Source organism: Neolamprologus multifasciatus, chromosome 10 (assembly GCF_963576455.1).
Source record: "Neolamprologus multifasciatus chromosome 10, fNeoMul1.2, whole genome shotgun sequence".
In the NCBI taxonomy this organism is placed as follows: domain Eukaryota; kingdom Metazoa; phylum Chordata; class Actinopteri; order Cichliformes; family Cichlidae; genus Neolamprologus; species Neolamprologus multifasciatus.
This window is the reverse complement of record NC_140448.1, coordinates 9,244,467-9,270,284: the sequence shown is the minus strand read 5'-3', so window position 1 is coordinate 9,270,284 and position 25,818 is coordinate 9,244,467. Positions and strand designations below refer to the sequence as shown.

The 25,818-nt window shown below is 39.0% G+C and overlaps 1 protein-coding gene across 1 annotated transcript in view; it reads left to right on the top strand.

Moving 5' to 3' along the window:
* Positions 1–25,818, top strand: part of pcdh1a (protocadherin 1a) — a 97,560-nt gene that overhangs the window by 60,389 nt on the left and 11,353 nt on the right. The window contains exon 4 of the mRNA XM_085174386.1: positions 14,081–14,300. Within this exon, the coding sequence (XP_085030512.1) occupies positions 14,081–14,300 (220 nt within the window). The remainder of the gene's footprint in view (positions 1–14,080; positions 14,301–25,818) is intronic.

The following is a 25,818-nucleotide window of genomic DNA, read 5'->3' as shown; positions in this document are numbered from 1 at the left end:
CTAAAAGAAATGTCCGACTAGCTTCAAGACAGGAAAGCTACTATTAAGAAGAAGCAATGGGATCTCCAATACATGGACCATAAGAATAAGGTGCTCCAAGGAAAGCTCGATGAAGCTTTGGAAAAAAACTAAAGAAATCCTCAAACAGATGGAAGAACAGGACATAAAGCAAAAAGACATGCAGTGCAAGCTCAAAGGCATTTAGGGAAAATACAAAATGCTGAAAGTAAGCTTGAAACATGGCGCAAAAATAAAGAACCTTCAAGAGAAAGAGCAACAGAAAGAAAGACTGAAAGAAGAAAAACTTACTCTCCAGGACTTTGAGAGTAAAAAAAATATATTTTTCAAGAATTTTGTTGAATTGAAGGACAAAACTACTGAACTGGAAGGTGAAAAGGAAAAAATGGAAAAACAACGTTCACAGATGGAGAAAAGCATCAATCAAATGGCGAGAAACAGCTCAGAGCTCATTAAGGGGGTATTATTGTCCTTCAACAATTTGAAGCACGGACATAATGAAATGCAGGCGCAAAAGAAACAACAAGACAAAATACATGAAGACCTGCAGTGTATGCTCCAAGAAATCCAGAGCAGAACTCAGCAGTTAGAAGACATGCACAACGAAGTACAACAGAGAAATGCAGACCTGCACAAGGCAAAGTTAACACAGGAGGTAACATCCAAAGAAGTGAAAGAAAAGCTTGAAGAAAAACAAGAAGTGGAACAAAGATGAGAGATTGAGAAGCAAAATGGAGAAACAATCAGACAACAAACAAACAAGTTGAAAACTCTCATCCTGGAAAAAAACAAAGCACTTCCACTTCCCCCACCTCTGTTCACCCCCCAACCAGTCCCGGCAGTTGACTGCCCCCTCCTGAGCCTGGTTCTACCCATTTAAAGGCAATTGTTCCTCCCCACTGTCGCCCAGTTCTTGCTCAGAGGGGATTCTTGGGGGTTTCGCTCCTCTCTCTCTCCTTTTTTTTTTTTTACCTCATTTTACCTTGTTCCTCTACTTACTTGTTTAACTTTTTTTCAACTTATCTAACAAAGTAATAAACCAACCTTAATTGATCCTTTGAGTATTTTTCATCTAATCTTTACAGGATTTTTACAAAACATTTTCAAACATTCAGACCTGTCTTTTATTTTCTTCTTGAAACCTCATCAATGGTGAACTAAAAACCTTGGAATGGTTTGAAACATTGAAATAGTTTCACCCGAAAGCGGCGAATCTATACGTGCATGTACATGTATGTGTGTGTGTGTGTGTGGGCTGAAATATATCAGAAACAAGACATTAATGGCACATATGATGAATTCCTTAGAATATTTACATTATTGTGTAATACAAACCTTCCATTAAAGCAATATAGTAGGAAACATAAATATATGGACTGTCCATGGATAAGAAAAGGTCTGCAAGTAAAAAGAATAATGCACTATACAGAGATTTCTTAAGAAAGAGAACTGAAGATGCTGAAATGACATACAAAAGATATAAAAATAAGTTAATAAATATACTAAGCTATAGTAAAAAAGAATACTATAAGGGCCAATTAGATAATATAGAAATAATATTAAAAGATTATGGGAAATACTGAACAGTGTTATAAAACATGGGGGGTCTAGACTAAACAACTATCTGATGTATTTGATTGATAAAATAAAGAATATATTATGGATGTTGTGGCAAACAGCCTTAATGAATTTTTTGTAACCTTGGACAAAATTTAGCAAGAACAATCACTGACCCTGGGAAAGTTTCTGAAATTGGACTTTTGACTTGAAATTGTCAAAAAATGTAAAAATCTGAAATCTTTGGATTGTAATGATATTGATATGATAGTGGTTAAAATAGTCATTGAGACTTTTTTAAACCAATTGACATACATCTGTAATTTATTGTTTTAAACTGGTCTATTTCCAGACAGAATTTATTACCAAGATATGCCGAGCTGCAAATAGTGCAGGCTTCTATCATTTATCTACTGAAAAGCGATCCCTGCTGCTTACTTACCCGCATGCTCTCCTGGCTTCCAAGTTAGCCACAATATAGTCACTTTAATACAACAGCTCTTGGCTAAATGCAAAATTAGTGGTCTTTAGAGGAAATTACTCAGGTTGCAAGTGTACTTCAAGAGTGTTGATGTCTGGGTCCAAGGAAACAGACAGTCTTACTGATCTTAATCAGTCAAAGAGAACCTGATTAAAGTTTAAATCTAAATAGTCAGAACAGTCAGTGTGACCATGAGAACTTTACATGAGGGAAATAAAACAATATGTTTAAGTTATATAACACTTTCTTATGGTGTATTGGATAATAAAACACAAACGATGGACAAATGAATAAAGGCACATTTGAGATCACAAGCTCGTGACTCATTAAACAGATATTTAGAAAAAAAAGACTACAATGTGGAAACAAATTAAATATAAAACATACAAGATTTTGAAAAAAAAATCATGGCAAGGTAGAGCTTCTGGACTCTCTTTACATCTCTATGTTTCACTCTTGTCTTTTCTACACTGTGCCCTGTGTTTTAACCTGTCCGCTTGTTTTGGGTTTTTCATCCTTTGTGAGCATTTTTTTTTCCCAGTGCATAGTAGCATTTTCCTTGCAAAAGCGCAACACTAAAGGCTGCTTTCATTATATTTCCTATTAGCTCAATCATATTAGCATATAATATTAGCATATTTAATCTCTGAAGTTTAAGACAATGAGTGTGTCAGACAACACCATCTAAACCCTAAACCAATCAATTTTTAATCCCGTGCCCTACCCAATTAAGTTTCAACACTGATCCTTTCTCTGGCTTCCCCAAAGCTTATCCCCCCCCTGTCTCCAAATCTGACACCAAAGAATATTCCACTTGTGCTTTCCCATTCCATCATCTTATGGCATTATGTCAGAAAAATACTAATTAACCAAATATAATATGCATTATAAACTAGGTCTGACTATGTGATAGTCAGAACTTGCAGTTCAAAGCGTTGACTGTGATTTTTATATATCAGTATTAACGTTAATATTAAACCCACCCGAAGTTAAAGAAATAGTTTGCCATGTGACTTGAATTACAAATAAAGGGATTGTTTGAATAGTTGATTAACCATCATCATACTTACAGTTTTCCTTGAATTCTTCAAAGGTATTTTTTCTGTCAGTCCAACTTTTTATGCAGTTGCTTGCTGGTCCTACATTAAAGTAACACATATAGCCCTTTTCCAGTAACACCTACTTGGCTCGTCTCGACTCGTCTTTGGTCATTTTTTATTGGAATCGAGTACTATATAAGTTGCGTGGCAAAGCAACCGAAAGTCTCATAAGGTCATTTTGTATGCAACATGAACGGCACAACAAAGGATTATTTCGAGGCAATGGTATACCTGCTGCTCAGAGTATGGCTTTATGCACTGGCCATGCCGCACATGAAAAGGAGACCTGATACTGCTATAGTACATGTCCCGGTCTGAGCAGCAATAACCCTCCTGGGAGTGGGGAAAACTCTGCCTGCTGACTGTCTAATGCTCAGCTGAAAGATTTGCTCAACAAATATGTTACCTTTACTCCTGAAACATAGACAGGAAGACAGTAGCTGTTTGTTACTCCGCTAACATGCCAACATCCTATAATTGCCTTTTGTGTCTGATAACTCAGGATCTCATCTATGCTTTATGCAGATGATGTGGCTCTGCTGGATCCTTTGAAGGATATCTTCCAGCTTGCACTTGGGCCACTCACAGTTGAGCTCATAGGATGAGAATGAGCACCTACAAATCTGACGCTGTGGTTCTCAGCCAGAAAAAGGGTAGAGTGCCCACTTGAGGTCAGGGAGGAGTTAGTGGCCCACTCACAGAAGAGCTTCACATCCAAAGTAGCCAGCTGAGGTGGTACACGCAGTTGATCAGCATGCCCCTGGGCTTCTTCTAGAGTATCTGGGGATCTTGTTCATGAGTGACTGGAAAATGGAGCGGGAAGATGACAGATGGATTGGTGCAGCATCTACAGTAATGTGGACTCTGTACCAGTCTGCTGTGATGGAGAGAGAGCTGACCCAGCAGCTGTCGATTTACAGGTCGGTCTATGTTCTGCCCCTCACGTATGGTAACAAGCTCTGGGTAGTGATTGAAAAAAAAATGAGATTGTGGATATGAGCAGAAATGAGCTTCCTGCGAAGCGTGTCTGGGCTCTCCCTTAGAAATAGGGTGAGGAGCTCAGTCATTTGGGAAGGACTCACAGAAGAACTGCTATGCCTTCACATCCAAAGTAGCCAGTTGAGGTGGTACAGGCAGTTGATCAGAATGCCCTTGGGCTTCTTCCAGGTGAGGTGTTTTGGGCATGTCCTAGGAGATGAGGAGGCCCCGGGGCAAATCCAGGACATACTGGATCTTTGGGCTGGCTAGTTATGTCTTTATTTCAGTGATTTTATACATAGAAATGATGCAGATTCATTTCATCTGGCCAATTTTATTATTTAAATGATGGTAACGCCATTGCTGTTTGTGCTAGATACGAGAGTATTCTCTTGAAAAGGAGAGAGGACGAGCTCTACGGGGTTGTTTAGTACATCATGGTAGCACAAAGCATTCACAAGGCATTGTTGTTTGAATACAGACAGAAAAATCAGCTCTGCCCAGATTTTACCATGTGAGCATCACATTTTCGTAACTCCTCAACCATTTTGGTGTATGAGAGAAAATTCAAATAGTGCGCGAAAGATGATATATATTTTTTTTAAATTTTACATTCAAAATGACAAACTAACTCCAGGCATCCTGTATAGTACCTAGGAGATAAAGGATAAGTAACAATATGGAGCATACTTGGGATGAAAGTTGCAAATTGTATTAAAGACAAGTATAGATTTCAATTGTATAAAATTATCAACCTAATTGTAACGCTGCAAAAAATTATATTCATGAAAAAACTTTTTTTTTGCAACCTCTCACCCTACGGTAGCTGGGATAGGCTCTAGTCCTCCCTGAATTGGAATGAGAAGGAAATTAATGGATGTTAGATAATTACGAGATTAATAATTCTTAAAGATATTAGGTTTTGCTATTATCATTATTTTTATTATTGCTAGTAGTGGTGGTACTTTGTTATTATGATTACTTCCTACGGTAGTTTAGTCTTGAGGGTCCAGCTGGCAGTTCCTCTGTGTAAAATATATTGGTAAGATGAAGGTTAATATTGAATATAATAGTCAAACGTGATGGTATTGTACAGTAATATCATTTTGTCTGTAACTGTGGCTTAGGAAAAGTCAAGTTTTCATTTTTTTGGACCATCTTTATGCAGTTTAGAGTCTATGCTCACATAAGAAAGCCCAACACATACACAATGCGTGTATTTATTTATAGACTGCAATAAACCGGCGCAGAGCATCTATACATGCGGCGTGTGGAGAGGAGGAGTTCAACAACTTATTCTGCATTGACACAACTCTCTACTGCTCTCCTCTTCCCGTCAGAACAAATGACTGCACCACCAGAGCAGTCTTAGCATGCACCAGAATTACCAAATGAGTGCAAGCAGGGGCAAGACTTCTGTTCCCAGTTTCACAAGAAAAGATGACTTTTTAAAACTGACTTGTTTATCAGCATTTTGCATCTTTCATGTCCCTACCAGTCGCTAAATGGTTGTAATTAACTTCAAATAAGGTCAGAGACGGTGGGAGGTTTGTATTTGTGTGTATTTATGTTAGCTGTGGCACTTGGACAAGATCATTGCCGGATGATGCCGTGCGGCTGACAGCAGCGAAGCTACCAGAATCAGGTTTGTAGGTTCACTTGAAATGTGTTCAGTAGTAAGAAGTGTTCTTGTAATGGGGAAAAAAAGACATCCATAGCTCATTGTGGGACAGAGAGGCTGACGGAGATCTTTTTGTCGAAGGGTGATGCATTCACACCAGCACTCCCACATCCTGTCATATGGAATGGCATGAACAGTCAGATTTGTCATTAGATGTGGCAGCTATATTCACACTTGGTGGGTCCTGCTGCAGTAATACTTGGTTTTACTGTGACAACATTATGGTATTTCAAGGCCAGTGCTCCCATTGAAATGTAATTCTGTGTTGAATTAAAAAGAACGAAAGAAAAGAAACTACTAGAGAATAGGCAGCAGCACAGACAGTGAAGAATGCAAATCCAGTCTTGCCTATCAAGACCATTAAGGTCTATGTGATTGTTTTTTAATGCATTCACTGAGCTTTTTTCCCCCCCCTCTCCACTTACAGTATGCGAACAAAAGGACTTCTGGTCTTTAACCACCCCTCACCCCCACCCATACCCTGTCTGATCACTTCATCCTCCACCCAAACCCATGCTGACTCCTCTGCACTCTCCCTCCCCCCCCTCCCTGCCTCATGCTTATGTTCTTCCCTCCCCCTCTCTAGCGTGTCCCCTAGTTTTCTGGTAGCTGTGTCTCTTTGATAATCCAAGACTCTTTGAAGACTCCAATTCCACGCTGCTTGCCTCGGAGCTATTGCACCTACAAAAACAACTGTGTGTGTGTGGGTGTGTGTGAGTGTGTGTGTGAAGAGAGAAAGAAAGAGAGAGGAAGAGAGCAAGAGAGAGCAGTAGATGGGATGAGAATGGAGGACATAATGGAGAAATAGAAAATAAAAACAGTTCCATATGCATTTGCTTTGCAACTGCTTCTGTCTTTATGGTTTTATGCTTGCTGCATACACTGAGAGGTGCACTTCTTCATTGTCATATTTGTTGGTGCAGCTCATTTTTTCTGTGCCTTCAGAGGCAGCAGCTCATTGATTCCTGCATACACGCCCAAAATGCCAGAGCCAGGATGTACTCACAAACACAGTAACAAAATGAAAATTCTTGGTCCCGCACCAGGAGAGCTCTCCCGGGCTATCAATGATGTACGTTCTGTAGCTAATGGTACACTTAGAATCAGGCGCGCATATACGGCAGGCTTACTGGGAACCACCCCGAACACCACTTCACCAAAATTAGAAGTTTGTCCTGTTGGATCGCAACAGAAAATGACTTTTTCTGCTTCTGTCAGATGCTGCTGAGAGGTAATTAGAGAAAATTAGTTGGCTTTACTTAAAATGCCACAGTGATCAAAATAAATCATTACTAAAACATTTCTCTTCTATCCACTTCCCCCTCCACTTTGTATTACTGTCTTCTCCTCTTACCTTCCGCTAAGTGTGGCTGCTCTCTCTGACTCGTCTCCATTTCTTCATTGTTTCAGTCTCAGTCTTTAGTGCTTCTTTTTCCATCTTAGTCTCCAACCCTCCCTTTTTGTCTCTGTCATTCTGCCTCTCTTTGGCAGAGGAGCTTGCCATTGGGATTTAGAAGAAATTGAATTGAATTATGAAGGAATTTCTCCGCAGTACGATTGGCATCATTTCCTCCACACAATAGAACATCATTCTCATATCTCTCAGTGTGAGGGAATGAAAATAGGCCGTGCACCATTCTTTCTCTCATCCTTTTAAATTGAATTTTTCATATCACAGGGGCACTGAGACATCAGCCGTTTCCTTTAACATGGGCAGAAAACCCATTTCATAATATCAGAGAGACACATAACTGTGATTCAATAGGAAAAGTCTGGCTGCCAGCACCAGTACACACACGATATACCTCAACTCAGGATTGATAAACAGAGCCACATACTGTAGGTTTACTGCAGCTTGAAAAGTTGAGAGTATTTGAGTGGAGTATAGTATTGCTGTTTGGCCTCACAGCCGGTTAAAAGCATGCCACAGTAAGGCAAGGCAAGGCAAGTTTATTTATATAGCACAATTCAACAACAAGGTGATTCAAAGTGCTTTACAGAGACATTAAAAAACAAAAACAATAAAAAGCATGATTTAAAATTGATTGAAAAAACACAGTAGATAAAATCAGAACACTAGATAAAATCAGTAGTTAAAATTTAAGCTTAAAAGTGTGGATTTGGTGCTTTATTCAAATGCAGCTTAGAACAGTAAACTAAAGAACGTACTTGTTTTTTTTCTCCGTCTCTCTTTTTGTGAAACACAGTCCACATTCTTTACCTTCTGAAGTCTCCTATTAAACCAGTTTACTTTTGTTACAAGTGTTTCTTCTTGTTCCCTAATTACCTTTCCAAAAGCTATATTTTCCACTTTCAAATTGCACCCGAGATGCTATTAACCAGTAATGATTGCGTTTAGTTCATTATTATCCCCATTCATGTGTCTTGTTCAAAGTTATGAAACTTGGACTCTTGTTGTGCTCTGCTTCTCCAAGTGAAATTCTGAATATTCAGCATGTTTTTCTGGTCACAGTGACTCAGCTTGAACAATACCACTGTGTAATAAAAAATTTAAATGAAAACAGTTGGCATCAAACTAACTGTGACAAATACAGTGTTAGCCATTGGACTTGGAAGCGATGAAGAGATTGAACTTTTTTGTTTTTTTTTAGCATTGTTGCAATGTGGTAGTGGCAAATTTTGATTCTTTTTCTTGCATTTGGCATATCTATTTTCATTGTTCTACACTGATCTAGTACAAGTTGCTGTCATCACTGGGATTAAATGAAAAAGAGTGATTATGTTTATCATAAATTCATTTTAAAAAAGACAATAAGGGACTATGAGCCAGACAGGTTTTAGCAAGCTTACAGAGTAGTATAAATAGAGGTAGTAGCCAGATGCAGAATGGCATAATTGACAGAATTTTGAAACCACTTTGGTTTCAAATTCAGACTTTGATGTGGCTTATATTAAATGCTAGTCTCAGGCTAAATCTTAAATCTATATTTGGTAGGTTAGGTTAAATGGTGGTTCTAAACTGGCCGTAGGTGTGAATATAGAGTGAATGTTTGCCTGTCACTCTGTGAGCCCTGAGACAGACTAGCAATCTGTTCACAGTAAGACTCACTGTGACCCTGAACTGGATAGGTAGAAGAAAATAGATTAATTCCATATTGTATATAATCCCATATCTCAATAACAATACATCATGACATAGTGCATACACAAGCTTGTAAAATGTGTAAAAAAAGTGTATTTTTTGTAACATTTTAGATGACATGCTCAAAAAAGAATCATACATGTTCATATGTGATTATTTTTATCTTTTTATTTAGAACGTCAGCTCAAATCATTAATTTAAAATGTTAAAATATTAATTCATAATAAACAAAACAGTTTAAAAAATGATTACAAGCCCAACATAAATGATTTTTATAGAAGCACTTGACGGTTCCTTTGTGCTTGTCATTTGTAAAACTCTGTCCATACTCTCTGTCTAATAGTTCTTGTGTAGGCGGTAGAAGGATTTCGTGGTGTTTGAGCCTGTTGTCATGACTGGCAGAATACAGTTTTCTGGTTTGTATCAGATTTTCACAGTCAAACCACATCCATGCTACAGAGGTAGAACCTCATTTAGGAACGAGCTCCTCGATTTGCCTTGTCTTGTCCGTTTCCTGTTCTGTACCCAGTTCCGTCTCACCCTCACCAACCATGCTGTTATTCGCGTGTCCATCTGCATCCATGAGGTACCGTGTAAAATTGACATGACATTTAAATGCTGAAATATGTTGTCGTAAACAATCGTGACACCGCAAATTAAACAACAGTGCATAATTTGGTCATCCAGTGTATATAGTCCTAACTGTATAAGTTTTGAAGCACATACAATTCAGTCAACAGCTTGATTGCCATATGTTCACTCATAGATGAATGAAAAGACACCACCACAATGTCTTTCTACTCTTCCATTCAAGCTGCAGGCACCTACATTATTATTTTTTTATTTCAAAACCAATCCTTGGGACAAACTGTCCACGCTATTCCAATATAACCATTGACGATAACCCATTTGCGTCAGTTGCTATGGAAACGGCATAGGCGTAAATACATTCACAAACTGGTAGTGCCTTTTCCCAATGCAGACACAAAACAGCAGGCCACAAGCTGGGTGAATAATGGAGATGTATTCTCTCACTCTTCACACTGTAGCAATATCTAGTCACAGTGCACAAGTCTTCGATCACGCCAGAAAACATTAGTGACAGTCCGCACCGAGCTAGCAGTTCTCAGGGTGTGACGTCACTGCTGTCTGTCAAATACAAAGTGATGTAAAGGATCATTTGAAAGCCAGTTTTTAAATCAGATAGCAAACCGCTCGGGAATTTGGGTTAAATCTGATTTGAAAAATGAAATATTTGTTCTGATATGGCAATCTGCAAAAATTTAATATGGGCTGCCAGTTTCAACATAACCTAAAATGCACTCTTGAGTTCAGACCAGCAGGCTTCTCTTCCCTTAACCTCACACTCAAGATTTAACTCACATAGATCATCACTTGTGATTATCTGCGCCAGACTATTTCACTCCTTATCAATTCGACCGTAACCAGTTCTTGTTTCATCACACAATGTTGTGTTATTCCGTTGATTTGATATTTTGATGTATTTAGATGAAAGTGTGGTCCTTGCAATTCAACTTAATAGATTTGTCCCCACTGTGTTATATGTTTGCTTCTACAAACCAATGAAAGGGTGAGATAAAGAGAAGGTGCAGTCCTCATTAATTTTTTTTTAATTAGTTGAATAGATAGTAAATTAAAATAAGCAGTTTCAGCTTGCATAACAACTTCAGATGCAAGCACATCAAAAGTCTTTTGAAAATAGCCGTTTTTTCCTTTTCTGTGACAATCCTTATTTATTTGCCACTTTGTCATACATTTTTTCAAAATATTTTAGATGGTAAAAGTTCAAATCACATGACCATTCTAGCATTCATTCAGTTCAATTCAGTTTTATTTATATAGCTTCAAATCACAACAGCAATCACCTCAAGGCACTTTATATTGTAAGGTAAAGATCCTACAATAACACAGAAAAAGCCCCAATAATCAGATGGAAGGAAAAACTCCATATTTTGTCAAGGGATTCACAGTTATTCACAGTCACAGTCAGTTTACCTGTGGACAATTCGCTGGCTTTTATTTTGAAAGTTAATTTGCTGCTAATGAGACAGGTCATGTCTGTTTTGTGGTTTCCTGCCATTTAGCTCACTGTTGCTCATATTTAGTAGCAACTCCATGCAGAGAAGAACAAGGAGTGCAGTCTTCAGCTATAGTCCAAAGCATTACAGTCAGGTCGTATATGCACTGAAAAGACTATTAATCTGTTATGTGTTTATCACAAAGCACTTGGTTATTATGGTATTTGCAAAGGAGCACTGTATGAATGTATAATTAAATAGCCTATTTAAGAAAGCACACAGCAGCCTGCTCTCACAAGAGTGGAACATGGTCATGTCAGCAAACTGTAAAGAAATTAAGAAATAACATCATCATCTTACTAGTAATCAGCATGTACGTTCAGCTAAAACTCATTCAGCTATAACCATGTTTAGCTTGAAATTGTTCTGTGACAGCCTGACTAAGAATGCCGGGGGGAGGGAGGGGGGCAGTTAAGCAGTGGACAATTGCTGTTTATGTAAAAATGTATCTTGGTCCTCTTATAAAGACAGAATCATGCAATATCTTTCCATCTGCTTTGGGACTACATTATTATGAACAAGGCCATTTTAGCAAAATCTAAATAGGGTTATGAATTCTAGATGTCATCATAAATGTCCCGTCCCTCATTCTCAGCCCTGTAGCTTCTTACTCCTACAACAATGGCCAAACAATCGTACTCTCCCGCCTCCAGTCTCCCAGAATCTAATCCTTCTGCTTGTCCCCTCTAGCCAAAGCGCCGCCCGTGTCTGCCTGACCAGCTCCCCACTCCTGCTCAGCCTCCCCTTCCATCCTTCCGTCTTGCCGCATCCCTGCAGCCCCCAAGGCCTGGCAAAGGATTTTTGTTCTGACTAAAAGGGGAATCTATTTCCCATCTCTGCAGTCTTTGCTGGTTATCATACTCAGGAAACATGCTGACTCTCTGGAGTGATGCCTTGAGGAGACGCGTAAGCAAGAATCCATATTTGAACAACTAAACGCCCCCTCACTTTAAACATATAAGGAGCCGAAGAGATGACCAATCGGATTTTAAGAATGCACCACTGGAATATACAGTTTGTCTAGTCATGTTTCTAAAATACCATAGAAGTGAAAATCCTTAGCAGCCAGGGTGATGGAGGAGTCTCTATTTTGAATTTGTGTGTGTTTTGTCATGTGTGGGATCTTTCCACGATTCATACTAGTAATATTTAATACAACAGAACTGAATTAGATCAGCTGAGGCAAATTCGTTTTGCCTCAGCTTCGTTTGAGTATAAAAATTCGTTTGAGTATTCGTTCGCTTGCTTTGTATGTTTAATTTTAAATGAAGCTTAAATGTTTTATGTGTCTATGTACAATCAAAGAGCACGTTTAATAGAACCCAAACACCCCCTAACTCCACCCCCCTTCCTCCCAGCCCCTTTTCTTCATTTGTTTACACTATATCTGAAACAAAAAAGACATAGAAGTCTTTGTTATGTTTCTTATGTATATAATAATATGCATAAATCTATAGAATCCAAGATGAGACTATCATTTATTGATGTAGTCTTGTTGTAGCTTTCTTGAGAGGGAAAAACAGAAAAAATAACTATGTGGCACCAGAGAACTCACGTGATGATGCATCAGTGCACTGAGAAAAAAAAAAACAGTATGATGGGTTGGGATGATGGAGAGATGAACAGGTTTCTGGAAACATTTTGGAGCCTGCTAACATGCTGTTGATAGCACTTACCTAAGCCCTAAAAGCATTTCTCAATATCTGGTGTGTGTATGTACTAAAAGCTGATGGTTCGAATGATTTCTGGCATGGATTTGTTTGCCAGAAAAGTGGTTGAACGGTAGAAAGCGCAGACCTGTGGTATTGATCGGGGCTGACTCGTGCAGCACTGGCAGGCCTGTTCTGCTGTATCAGTGCTTTCCTGACTTTTACGAGAGGTGCTCATGTGTGGGGGTGGGGGAAGATTGCATGTGCACTGCAAGGAGTCATCTTTCTGTTGTGGATCGGCGGGTAGGTAGCCATTAGTAAACTGATCTTTGGAAGAGGAAATTTAATGGTCTCCTAACTCTATTTACAAGCCATTCAATTTGATAAAGGGTGTGATCTCAAATGATTTATCATTTGTTGCTCTGCTCCTCTTCAAGCTATCAGTATTTTCATTCATTCATTTACTTTTTACAATCTTTCATCAAATCTTATCAGCATAAACCACTGAAAGCAAATTTAATGAAATATTCTAATGCTGGCAAATTGATGCGTGTCACAAACTTTATTTGCAGTGCCCTTTTTCTTGTTATCCTTATTTAGATCTTCTTTGGATTCCTTTTTAGTTAGATTGTGGAAATATTGTCTAGCTTTCCACTCAGTTAAACATCAAAAGCTGGGGAAAGAGAAATATTAAAATATGGAGATAGAAAGTAGCTCACTGGGGCTACTGATTAGTGTACCAATCATTGTCATCAGAATTCATTTGGCAGTGGCAGATTTAGAAAATGAAACTTTTGTCTGACTAATAATGACAGTGACAGCAATAATCGTACATATCGCGGTTACAATTTCTATGACACCATGAGGCGTTTGTTTAAAATGTTTACTTTCATGTCCATGGATATCAAGGAAACTCAAACTTTGACAGTTTGCACTACAAGGATGCTTTGTTGAGAAAAAAAAAAAAAGTGAAAGAAAATTGGCACTTATTTGTTGCAAACTAATTTCAATCACTTGATTCTATCTATTAGAATCTACTGTCTATTAATCTATTAATCTACTGTAGAATATATTGGAATGTTGTGGTAGTTAATTCATTTCTGTTCCTTGTTATTGAAGTCCATCTTCACTCCTTTCATATAATTCTGACCTATTCAATCTTCAGAATAATAATAGACCAAAAAACGATTTAATATTTAAAGGTCTTTAATATTTAATACTATTTTCTGACTTTTTATTAGTGAACTTTATATGGCCAGCACAATCTAGAGAATAGTTCTAAATGGATGTGTTTTGAGCTGTGAATGTAACTGTGTAGACCAAAAAGGAAACAAAAAGAAAAAAAGGGGGTTATAGGGGGTAAAAAAGTGTCTTTATACTGAACAAATTCATTTGTTTTCTCTCTGTGTTTTAGCATCCCCATCGGCGAGTGACCTTTTCCACCACCAACCCTGTGCAGGACCTGCAGGATGCCTCTCAGCACAGCTACTATGACAGCGGCCTGGAGGAATCTGAGACTCCAAGCAGCAAGTCATCGTCTGGTCCTCGCATTGGACCCCTGACCCTGCCTGAAGACCACTATGAGAGAACCACTCCAGATGGCAGTATTGGAGAGACTGAACACCCAGAAAATGGTACACTGACAAGCCTCTTTATTCTGGCATATTCTTTATGAATATGCATTTGAATGTTGATGGCTCTAACGGGCTTTAGTTGAGACATGCATTATGTAGAAGGTTTGTTTGTGCTCCCTGGCCATTTCAGCCCAAAAATGTTGTGGCACGCTTGACGTTGACTTGCTGTGGTTGTTGATGACTGTGTGGAAATGTTATTGGTCTTCGAGCAGATCTGTGCTGCGTGGGTGCGTGTGTGTGTATGTGTGTGTGGGGAGTGTACCAAGGCTGGAGTAAGCAGTGTCTCCATCCCCCTCATCAGCAGGTCCTCTGTCAGACATCCTTAATGACCCTCTCTCACAAGTGTGCTAATTAAAAAGCCCAACTAATGAAGCATTTGCCCTCTAAATAAATCTGAACCATGACATCTGTGCAGACTACACTATGTTTACTCATAGCAGTTCCTTGCTCCTAGTCGGACACGAGTTACACAGCAGCTAAGGCGTGCAGGTGCCATAATTTCTTGGTTTAATAATCAATCCACCAGCAGAACACTGACGGCCTCACTATTAGGTTTATATTGCAAAGAACACCCCCCAAAAACAAACAAACAAACAAACAAACAAAAAAACTTATAGCTAAGGCCATAGCTGCAAATCTGTGAGCAGTGCATCAAAATAACAATTTTGCTGCCTTACGCTGCCAAACACAATCCATTACATGTCTATGATAAGTGATACATATGGTGCATTTCCAATTATTGTAGCATTTTGTGCTGCAGTGCTGCCTGGTCTTCCACTTGTAAATTCTGATATTTCACTTCTGACCTACAACACCTCGCCCTCCTGCTTGCATTTCTAGAATGTTAACTTTCTTCATTAATGTGGTCTTATCTCAAAAGCAGTGAGGGCTCAGCTCTGTTAGCATATAGATTTTAAAGGTAGACCTTTGACTGCCCCATAAAAGACAAATGCATCATTGAGGACTTGATGAATTGCTGATCAACACTGACAGTTAAGGTGTCACACTGTGGGTGAAACAGACCCAGATGCATCTTTTGTCAGTGCAAGTATACATCACGGTTGGAAAAGAATTAAGTGATGAGAGGGAAAAAAAAAAAAAAAAGGAAGACTATTTCAGTCTCAAGCGTTCCCAAGTTACAAAACATTGCAGGATCAAAGGCTAAAATGTGTCACTGTCACCTGAAAGCAGCAGATGATAAAGTTCCATTTTTAGTAAAGCATCTTGCATTGTGATGCATTGCCTCTTCTTGTGCTGGGTCACATTAGTTAGTTTATTCATCTCTGCTGCAAATGTTGGTGTCAATTAGTGACATTGGAATTCAAGACTGGAGTAGTGGTTGTGCAAAAAAGGACAAGTCTCCCAAATGTTGCACTTCCTTCTGCCTCTGCACAGGTCTAGGTTTACTAAACATCAGATTAAGACAGCCCATATACAGTCTCGCTCTTGCGGGTTCAGGAGCCAGCAGTCAACTAACACATTTCTATCTTGTCCACATAATTATGTTATGGGATATGTATGATTTCTTTTTTAGATTGTTGTGGCTTTGTTGCATTTTTGCCATCTGGAAAACACATGTTTTTGTGAGGAAAAAAAGGGTTGCCTTTGTTCTCAGCAGCAAGGGAGCAAGATGGCAAGTGAAGACAGAGCGGTTAAAGAATGGAAAGGTGGCACAGGATGGGGACAACGTTAGATTGTGACAGGGTGTAGGGAATCTCTGACAAGGATGCAAAGCCCACAGGATGAACACATAGGACAGGGAGATGCGAAGATGAACTGCTAACCAAGGAAAGACCTAATTAAAATGTGATTTCCACTCCAGGGAGATAACAGGGAGCCTACATAAAATGAAAGATTAGACAGAAAAATCAAATGAGACAGAGGAATTCCTCCCAAGCTTCACCTGAATAGTGACATGAAGTCTTTTTTAAGCATTTTGAGTGACAGGCTGTACTGGTACAGAGCTTTATTCATTGCAGTAAAGATGACTGACAGGCAAAAAATGGGGAGGTGAGGACGATGTGTCACTCCATTTAAGTTGGATAAAACGCAATATATGAACCCCAGACTGTCAGCCTTTGCATCACCGGGCTTGGAAAATATCGACATGGATGTGTGTTTTGTTATACAAGTTGAACTCTGACACTGGCGAATCTACATTTTTACAAACTTTGTAGTTCAGTAGTCCATTTCAGTTTGGGAATTCAGTGAAATTCTGATTGTAGTCAGGTTTTTCATTCCTATAATAAACTGGAAATACAGAATCACTTTTATTACTAATAAAATTACACATAGAAAAATTATTATTATGCTTGTCGCTATTAATTTTAACACTGCTATTAAAGCTGTAAATAATTTATGAGGTAAGTATATTAGCTTTTCGGTTTATCTATAATTAGTGGCGCTTTTTTATTGATTGATTGATTAAATGCTTGCGAGTTAACCAAGACTTGTTGCTTTTAGGCTGATTTTTTTAATTCCCTTATCACTAAAACATAATTTAATATGGTGCTGACACATGCATCATAATGTTGTGGATAAGTAAAATGCCCAAGATTTTCACACCCTTCTATCGTGTTGGCACCGAACTCTAATGATCTCTAAACCAATCCTGCCAGTTTCTATGTATATTCCCATGCTGCAGTCCCAAGGTCCCATCTTATTAAAAAACACATTGAATAAATTTGTTTCCTAAAATAAATAATTTACCTTTGACTGACAATTTCCATCATCTTAAACAGAATTTTAACACATTCCCTCTGACAGAAGCACAATATCATCTGCATATAGGAAAATGGCAAGAATTTAATTGTCAAATGTGTACTTACGGTTTCTTACTTTCAAGAGCCTAATCTGGTTAACAGCAATGGGAGAAGTGCTGGGCGATATGACGATATATATCTTGTGGACGATAGAAAAGTGTCTATTTGTCTTCTATTGTTTCTAACCTAATTTTATAAATGATTACATAAAAAATATCATTAAATAGCCTGTGGAAAATATATTAGTGTTGTATTCTCACTATACATACTCTTAACTTTAGCAAGAGAAAATAAAGTATAAAAAATGATATTTTTCGCAAAGAAACTCCATCTTGTGGTTTTGCGACATGGTGCTGCTTTATGTGCACCCAGATTTGCGACATGCTTTACGGTAACTCAAAACCATGGATGTGCGACAATTTGCAGTTTCATGTCCGGACATGCAACAGGCAGAGACAGCTACACAGGCAGCCCAAGAAGAAGCACTTTTACCGAAAAGAGGGGGTACGTCTGTGATTTGGTTACATTTTGGGTTCAACAGCACCAACACGGAGCAGAAGACACCCATTTGCAAGCTATGCTAAAAAAAAGTGCAGGAATAAAACTATTCCTGCACTCAATGGCAACACAACAAATCTATCACCTACAGAAGGTCCACGAAAAAGAACACTCAAGAATCTATTAATCTATTGCTGGGCCAAAGTAGAGAAGGATGTTTGCAGTGTCGTGCATTATGCCTTGATGATTGGACAAGCAGAGATACACAGCCCTACATGAGCGTAACCATCCATTTCATTAACAAAGACTGGACCCTCCGCGCTCGCTGTTTACAGACCGCGTACTTTCCAGATGACCGCAGGTCAGGTGGTATGTCGTGATATATATCGTCATCGTGATATAAATAACTATAATAATAATAATAAAACTTTATTTATAAAGCACACTTAAAACCAAGACTTAACAAGTAACATCGAGAATAAAAGGAAGATAATATAAAAGGACCAAAGCATATCCCATAATTCATATCGTGATAAATATTTTTTCCATATTGCCCAGCACTAAATGGGAGTACTGAGTAATCAGTTTGTACATGGGGAACATAACAGCTGCATAGCCATGTAATACTTAAGAAGAAAACAAAATCTAAAAGAGGTGTCTGAGTAAATACAATCAAAAGCCTTTTGAAAGTTAAAATGAATAAAAAAAATTTTTTTCCCTGTCTGCTAAGATTCTTGCAGACTAAAGTAATACGACCTTGGTTTACTGGGCTGAGTAGCTCAAAGGAAAGTGTGTATGTAGTCTGTAACAGCTTCGCTCAAGTGGGCATAAACATATTCCGTTATGATTCTTGGCTTTGGTATTAAGAGTTCATTCAAAGTAGAGTAATAAAAAATTCCGCTATATGACATCTATGCTGTCTGATCTGCAGAAATTAATTTCTGGAGTTCCTTTTTTTCCCCCCCATGCCTTAGCAGCTGCTCCCTCCTCCCACTTTTTCTAATTCTTGTCTCCCGGCTGTGTTAGAGTGCACTCCATTTCAGTTTACCCATGTGCATTTTCCACTCTTACGTTCACGGTGTAGCATGCACATTGCTCAACTGTTAATCTAATCAGAAATGAGCACATGCATCCAATGTCCATTGGATGCATGTGCTCATGTGGGGGGCATGGGTGGGCGCGCATGTGCACTTGAATACAGTGCATGGATGTATTTGTTTGCAGTGGCGGGTGTTGCATCGTGCTCTAAATCTCTAAATCATTTTGATTACAGTGCTATTTTACTTTAATAGACTCTCATCATAATCACTGAGCTCTGTAATTCCATTTAAATTGATTGCTTCAGACAGCATGAAAACTGCTTATCTTGTATGTCTGGTTGCTGTCAAGATGCATGATTTGTCATCCACAGTGAAATCACAGATAGACTGACGACTGGTCTCTGTTTGTCCCATCTGTCCATCCACTGTATATCAGACATTACTGATTAGATTTTGATTAGTGGCAATGTCAGAGTGATTTACAGTATTTATTACTGATTGGCTCAAAAAGAAAATGCATCGTTTTGGGGATTTGATAAATAAACAGACATCAGTATCAAAAAACTCTCAGTTACACGAGATAGCATCAGGCATCTTTAATCATCTTTAATCCTGAGTTCACTTGATTTAATTTAAAGTGTTTTTTCTTCAGTTGCTTTCAATCACTTATACTATAAGGGGAAAAAAAACGTGACTGGAGGTTTTGTTCATTTTTGCCAACATTAGCTTAAGCAAAACAAATATATTGTGTTTCAGCTGGAGTCACATAATACAACATATAAAAAAACGCTCACCTATCCCAGACCTCTGAATAATAAGTCCCAGGACCTACGATAAGCCCTCCTCTCTTTTTGGGACACTGGTTTGACCATCAGTCCCGCCTTGTTCACTCCAGCCTAGACAATAATCACTCTTCCAGGAATCAGTGGATGGGGATCTTGGCTGTGATATGAGGGCTAGCACAGACATAGGTAGATTGCAGACAGGTACTTACATGCACCCACACACACACACACACAAACCCAATTGACCACAGATGGAGGAATTTTGATGTGGCCGCTTGCCCAGCATGAGGTCTCCCCGTGTCTTCCTCTGTGCGGACTCACTGCCATATGGGCTATTGAGAAGGTTGAGATAAAATGGGAAAAATTGCATTTGCATGAAAATAAGGTTCTTTAGAAATGCTGTCTGATTTTCCCTGCCTTAGATCTCACAGATAATGCATGAAGCGTCATATATTTGTTCCGTTTGAACTGTTGTCATGGGGCTTTCCTTTGCTTTCCTCTGCTTGCCATATCAGTATCACACAGGCAGCACTACTGTTTTTGCTAGTCTTCACTCAGGACATTGAAACATATATATATATATATATATATATATATATATATATATATATATATATATATATATATATATATATATAGACATATAGACGGTGGTGGGTTTGAAAACGATTTGCCTGGAGTCCGGTGTTCTCACGGGCTCTAGTGAGCCTTGCCCCCGGCTAGCTATCGATCTAGTGGGTAACAGACGTCTCCGAAAACATCGGAGCACTTTCGAAAATATGTGGTGTCTTGATAAACTGAGCAGATATTTGAGGTTTACACAGTTACATTCTCGCCTGAAAATATGTTAAATGTTTATTTTGTGACCCAGAAAGAATAATAAGAGTAATATTAAAACTAACTATCTGCCACCATTGTTGGAAACTGAGCTGGGCTGCGCTATGAATTCTGGGACACAGCTTCTTCTTGTTCTTTGGGGTTTAACGGCAGCTGGCATCCTTGTACATGCCGTGCTGTCATCTTCTGTTTCAGTCCGTTATTACACTCTTAAATCCTACTACTTATTCCTGCGTCTTTTGCGATCTTACGAAGCTTCAAACGACGCGTCGACTATTAAATCTGTTGTCGACGATTTTGATAGTTGACGTAATCGTGACTAGTCGACTAATCGTGGCAGCCCTAATATATTATATATATTAGGAAATTATTATTTAGCAAATAAAGATGTACGAAAAAAAAACCTGAAAGATGGAATAACTGAGCCCGTTTGTCCATGAGTGCCTGCTTGGGCTCCTGCCTAGGTGCCAGTAAAGCATGCTGATGCAGGGGTGTGGGTTTCTTCCAACAGATGCCATTATGCATTGTCAGTGTCTCTGCCTGTTTGTACTATTGAGTGGACTAGAGTATGTCAGGCTACAACAGCACTGTGGCCCATGCCAGCCACTGCTGGAACTGCCACCACCCAGAGAAGGGGCAGGTCATGGGACTGGCAGTTTTCTGGAGGCTTCTGCAGAAAAAAAGTCCTTACAAGTGGTCCCCTGAGGCATGTTGTCATGAGTAATACGCTTATAATCCTGAGCTCATTCTAGCACACGCATTACACTATGCTCACATCAGCTGCTGCTATTTTGTTGCCCCCTGATTGTTTGTAGGTTTATTTCAGAGCAAATAGGTCACTGGAAGAGCCTAACTGGAGCAGAATTAAACTCAATAACCTGAATGTGGCTTTGACACCATGGACAATGGTAAACTATAACACTTTTACAAATGACTTCATGGGACAATACAGCTGAATCCAAAATGGCACTGATGATGTGTCAACACGTCACAGTTTTGAATGTGTCTAGATTTTCCTTTGCCCAATTTGAAAATGTGCTCTCGCTTGTGTGATCACTAACAATGAGCCTCGTGCTCTCATCCCAAACTTTGGCCACACATATTAGACTATTTGTCAAATGACTGCAGACCTTTGAAAGGGGCTTTGTGACAGAAGGGACATGTTATTACATCTCAGACCATTAACTGTAGCAAAGTACAGAGTTGGCTTATTGTCTCTTCGAGTGAACTGACTTATTGTGTGCCAGAGATTGCAGCCACATGTGAAATAGATGGAACCCGAACAGAAGTCCCATTATCCCAATAAATCTAGCCCTTGCATTTGATTTCAGACTACCTTCTTTTACACATAAAAGTGATTTCTCTGCCGTTTCATCATTGTGACCAGCTGACTCAAAGGCTGTGGTAACATCCCTTATAATAGCATGTTTTTATCAGAACCTGGAATTTATTTGGGCTTTAGTTCTTAATATTGTAATATTTGTCCAGTTTTATTGCTTGTTTTGCAAAAAAAAAAGAGGAAAGCAAATAAATGTGAGAATTTGTGGAAGGTCTATGTTTCATAGGGACAGGTCCATTGCCCTCTTCCATATGATTTACACAAGCCACTCAACTCTTATCCACATGTATATAACATGGCTGAAAACCCAGATAAGTGTTTAGAATTATGTGCTGAAAGGAAAGGACATGCATATAAGCGCACATTAGGCTCCATAAATAGTGCTTTTTACACCATGCTGCCACTGAAATTGTCCGGTTTTAGCACTAAGCTTGTAAAATGAATGAGTGAGCCAGTGTGCCTAAGCCACTATCCCTAAGCTTTAGATGTGCTCATGTATTACTCTAACAAAAGTGGATAGCTCCCTATACTTAGGCAAAAATTGGATAGCACGCTGCCTGCTCTTGCCGTGCCAGTGAGTCTGGGCAACAGAGTGCTGAAGCAGCAGGTTTGGAGGTGGTGATGTGTGTGTAAATTTGTGCTTAAAACTACAAGTTTATAAACGCACATAAAGAAAGTTTTCTTAATTAGCTTGGCGTCGCTCGTGGCTTCTTTTCAGCTGAGTGTCCACCGGCAGAACCAGGGGATCTTGACTTGAAACTTCAGGGATTGTTATGGAGGCAGAAATAGAAAGTGGTGGTAGAGCTCTGTTGCTCTCACTGGGTCTTACCCAGTCTATGTGATTCATAGTGCAGGTAGAGTGCTATGCATCGGGGGGGAGGAGAGGCTGGCTAGGGGCCAGTTCCACTTCAACCTCAGTTGGTTGGGCAGCTCAGGCCGGCGTCAGAGTAAGCCCGGGGGTCATCTTTCCATCATAGTGTGATGGGGACTGAGAGCCGCTGAACCTCCCTCTAACTAGTGTTCTGCCCTTCAATGATGGATGGCACTTGAGGGACTGGAATTGTACTGTATGGGTCTGACATGCATTTCCTTATTTCCAGTGAGTCTCACAGGGACAGAGTCGCTCTCGCTTTAAGGCTTTCTTACAGATATCGCAGAATTCACTACAGTTGAGGGACCATACAAACTCAATGAGGCCTGCATCCAGTGAAACTGAAACTGTGCTCTGAACACAGAATGAAAAGGAACAGTGCATTTTTTTTAATCTCTCTCGCTTTTTCCTCCGGTGGAAGAATCAATTCTTAATTTGCAGTTTTATGTTAACATGGTATATCAGGCAGTCAATAGCATACATGCCTCGAGCTAAATAAAATGACCTGAATTAGTCTTGCTTACCCTCATGGCCAAATATAATACAGTTGTGCATTTAAGATGACATCACTGACATTTTACTTCCATACTGAACTAAATCATCAGGATATTTCCAGGGCCCTGCCCGTGTTTTTGATCCATGTTGCACCTCACTGATTATTTAATCAATTCTTAAATTCTTTGGATCTTTCAAAACTCTGTTTAAAGCTACATTATATAGTGGACTATCCCTAAATAGTCCTTGTTTCAAGGCAAAGTAATTCTGACAGAATATTGCATGACTACGCAGCTCGGTCTCACCATGCATTCCTGTTAGATCTTCGGTCTAATTAGAGCGTGTATTGACTCTGTAGTTGGGAACTAGAAAATATCAGTCACGATTAAACAGCAGAGCTGGAACAGAGACATGTACTGTTGGTCTTCATGCAACCTCTTTTAACTTTAATCTTTTTCTTTCCTTTTTTTTTTTCCCCAATTTCCCTTTGGGTAACTTCCTCTTGGATGGTCATGCCATGTGCAAGGCCCCAACACTTGTCACTCATCTTGATGAGCTGTCTACTGAAACAGTATCTAGCCTGGAGATGAGGCACCCATCAAACATACAGCCGCCACAGGCCCTGAGAAAACAGATGGCGAGAGAAGACACTTTAATGAAAAGAAAAATCTTCAGATGTTTACTCTTGTTGTGCCTTTGGTATTTGTTTTTTTTTCCTTCAGGTATTGATTTCCCACTTAGTTATTTTTATTACCATGGCACTTGGTTGCCTCCCACTAAGCATAATTACATGGTAGCTAAAATGTAACACTAAAAAAAAAAAAAAAAGACATGTTTTAGCCAAACAGGGACTGTATGCCATGCACACCCAGGGTCACAGACAGACCCAGACGACTGCTGTGTACATGACCCAATTTGCCCATCAGTGCATTAAATTTTCATTTTATTATCTCATAATGAAGTGTATGCCCTGGCCATTTATGACATTTTAAGCTGATAAAACATTTATGGCGCTCCTTTAAAAGTGCCTTTAATATATAAGATGTTACTTAAGTGAAGGTGTGGTTCTCATTCTAGTAACCAAAATACTCAGTCTTCCAGACAGGCCACATTACATGTACTCCTGATTCTCCACTGAGAAAATATTAAGTTGTATTTTGTTATTGCATTAGATGATTACTTCAGTAATGTCAAAAAAGCATCAAAGTTGACTATTCTTCACCAAACAAAAGCTTCATAAAAGTCAAACAGTAGCAGCTAAACGCAACAGATCAGAACAACAGGAGAGGGCCGAATCAAGCTGGTGTTAAAAGCTTGATGACCCCCTGCCGTCTTCGTGCATATTTAAAAACTGAAATTTTCATTTTCCTTTAATAATTACACATTCAATCATGCTTTTGATTCAATGTGTTATTTTTCCCCTTTCCCTAATCGAAGCCTTGTCCAAAAAAAAAAAAAGAGGATAAATGGGTGGAGAAGCACTGGGGGATTGCCGCTGTTCTTTTCCTGTAGCATTTCTTCTACACAAAAGGCAATTTTCATATTTCGCTGTGAAATACAAATTTGAATTGTCCTGCTCCAAACACATAGCTGTATTGTCGAGAGCATTGTGGTAACAGAGCTTTCCATCTCACTGCGTTAGTATGCTGACTTTCCAGAGAATTGTCAGTCATGCAGCAACACTCTATCTACAGTAAATAGTCGAATAAAGCTTTGCCTCTCCTGGGTCATTATTTATCTGCCACATGGGCGGCTTACGCGATTCTAAAGATCGGATTTTGTGAGATTATGTCAATGTTTGTCCATACTGGTGGTGGAAATTATGTACCTCCTGTTAATGTTTTATTTAAATTTTTTTGTAGTAGCTATATATACATGGCCTTCAATACATGTAGATGAAAAGATACCCTGCTATAAATCCAAGTCTGCCACATTGGTTTCTGGTTAAAGGATATGAATTAAGATTAGGTGTTAAAAGTCATCACGGAACATGCCGTAGGCGAGGTTCTGTAACCTACTAAAAATATATCACCTCAGATTGGATACAGTCTCTGTGTGTGACTTTATCATTTCTATTCTTTTTATTCAAAGCCCTGCGCAGGTGTAGGCTAATTAGCAGCTAATGTTAGTGCTCCCAAGTTAACCATGTCTCACATTGCAGACTGCTGAGATCAAAGGCAGAATTAGCAAAGCGATACCATCTTGATCGAAAGGTGAGGAAGAACAACAAATGGATTATGGAATACATCCGTGTTGCATGTCAATAAGATCAATGAGCGAAAGATAGTGAGCATCAAAGTTCTGCATAGAAATATACTCCAGGGGAAAATCCTGAGAAGAAAATAATTCCTCTTTGATAATTAGACATGGACATCACATGTAAGGAAGGCTTTGATTTTCTTATTGATGAGGGAAAAAAATGTTTCCAGTGCAACCACTTTTTTTTTTTGCTGTCATTTGAAAAGCAGAACATTAATATTTATTAAGTATATTGTGCTTCTTGGAACTTGAATTCAACAAACACTAACAGGCTGGGGACTCAATGTTTAGATTTCCTTTTCAGCATTTACAAAATGAAACATCTTCTACCTGCTAGTATGTGGCCATGAAGTGCTGCCACTCTGAAAGGGGCCATAGAAAGGGCCTAAAGCAGGGAAGGAAAGCTTCAAAGGCAGGGACCAAGAAAGAGACATTCAGACAAGAGGAAGAAAGAACGTTTGGGTATGAGACAGGAATAGACAAGTGACTCTTGAAGTAAATGTCACACAGTAATCAGAGAATGGCTTGGGTGATGAAACGCTCCGCTTAATTATCACGACAATATTTCCCAACCGTAAACTTCACATAAAAGGTATTTTTGGTGGTCACATTTCTCGGCTTCATCTTCTCTT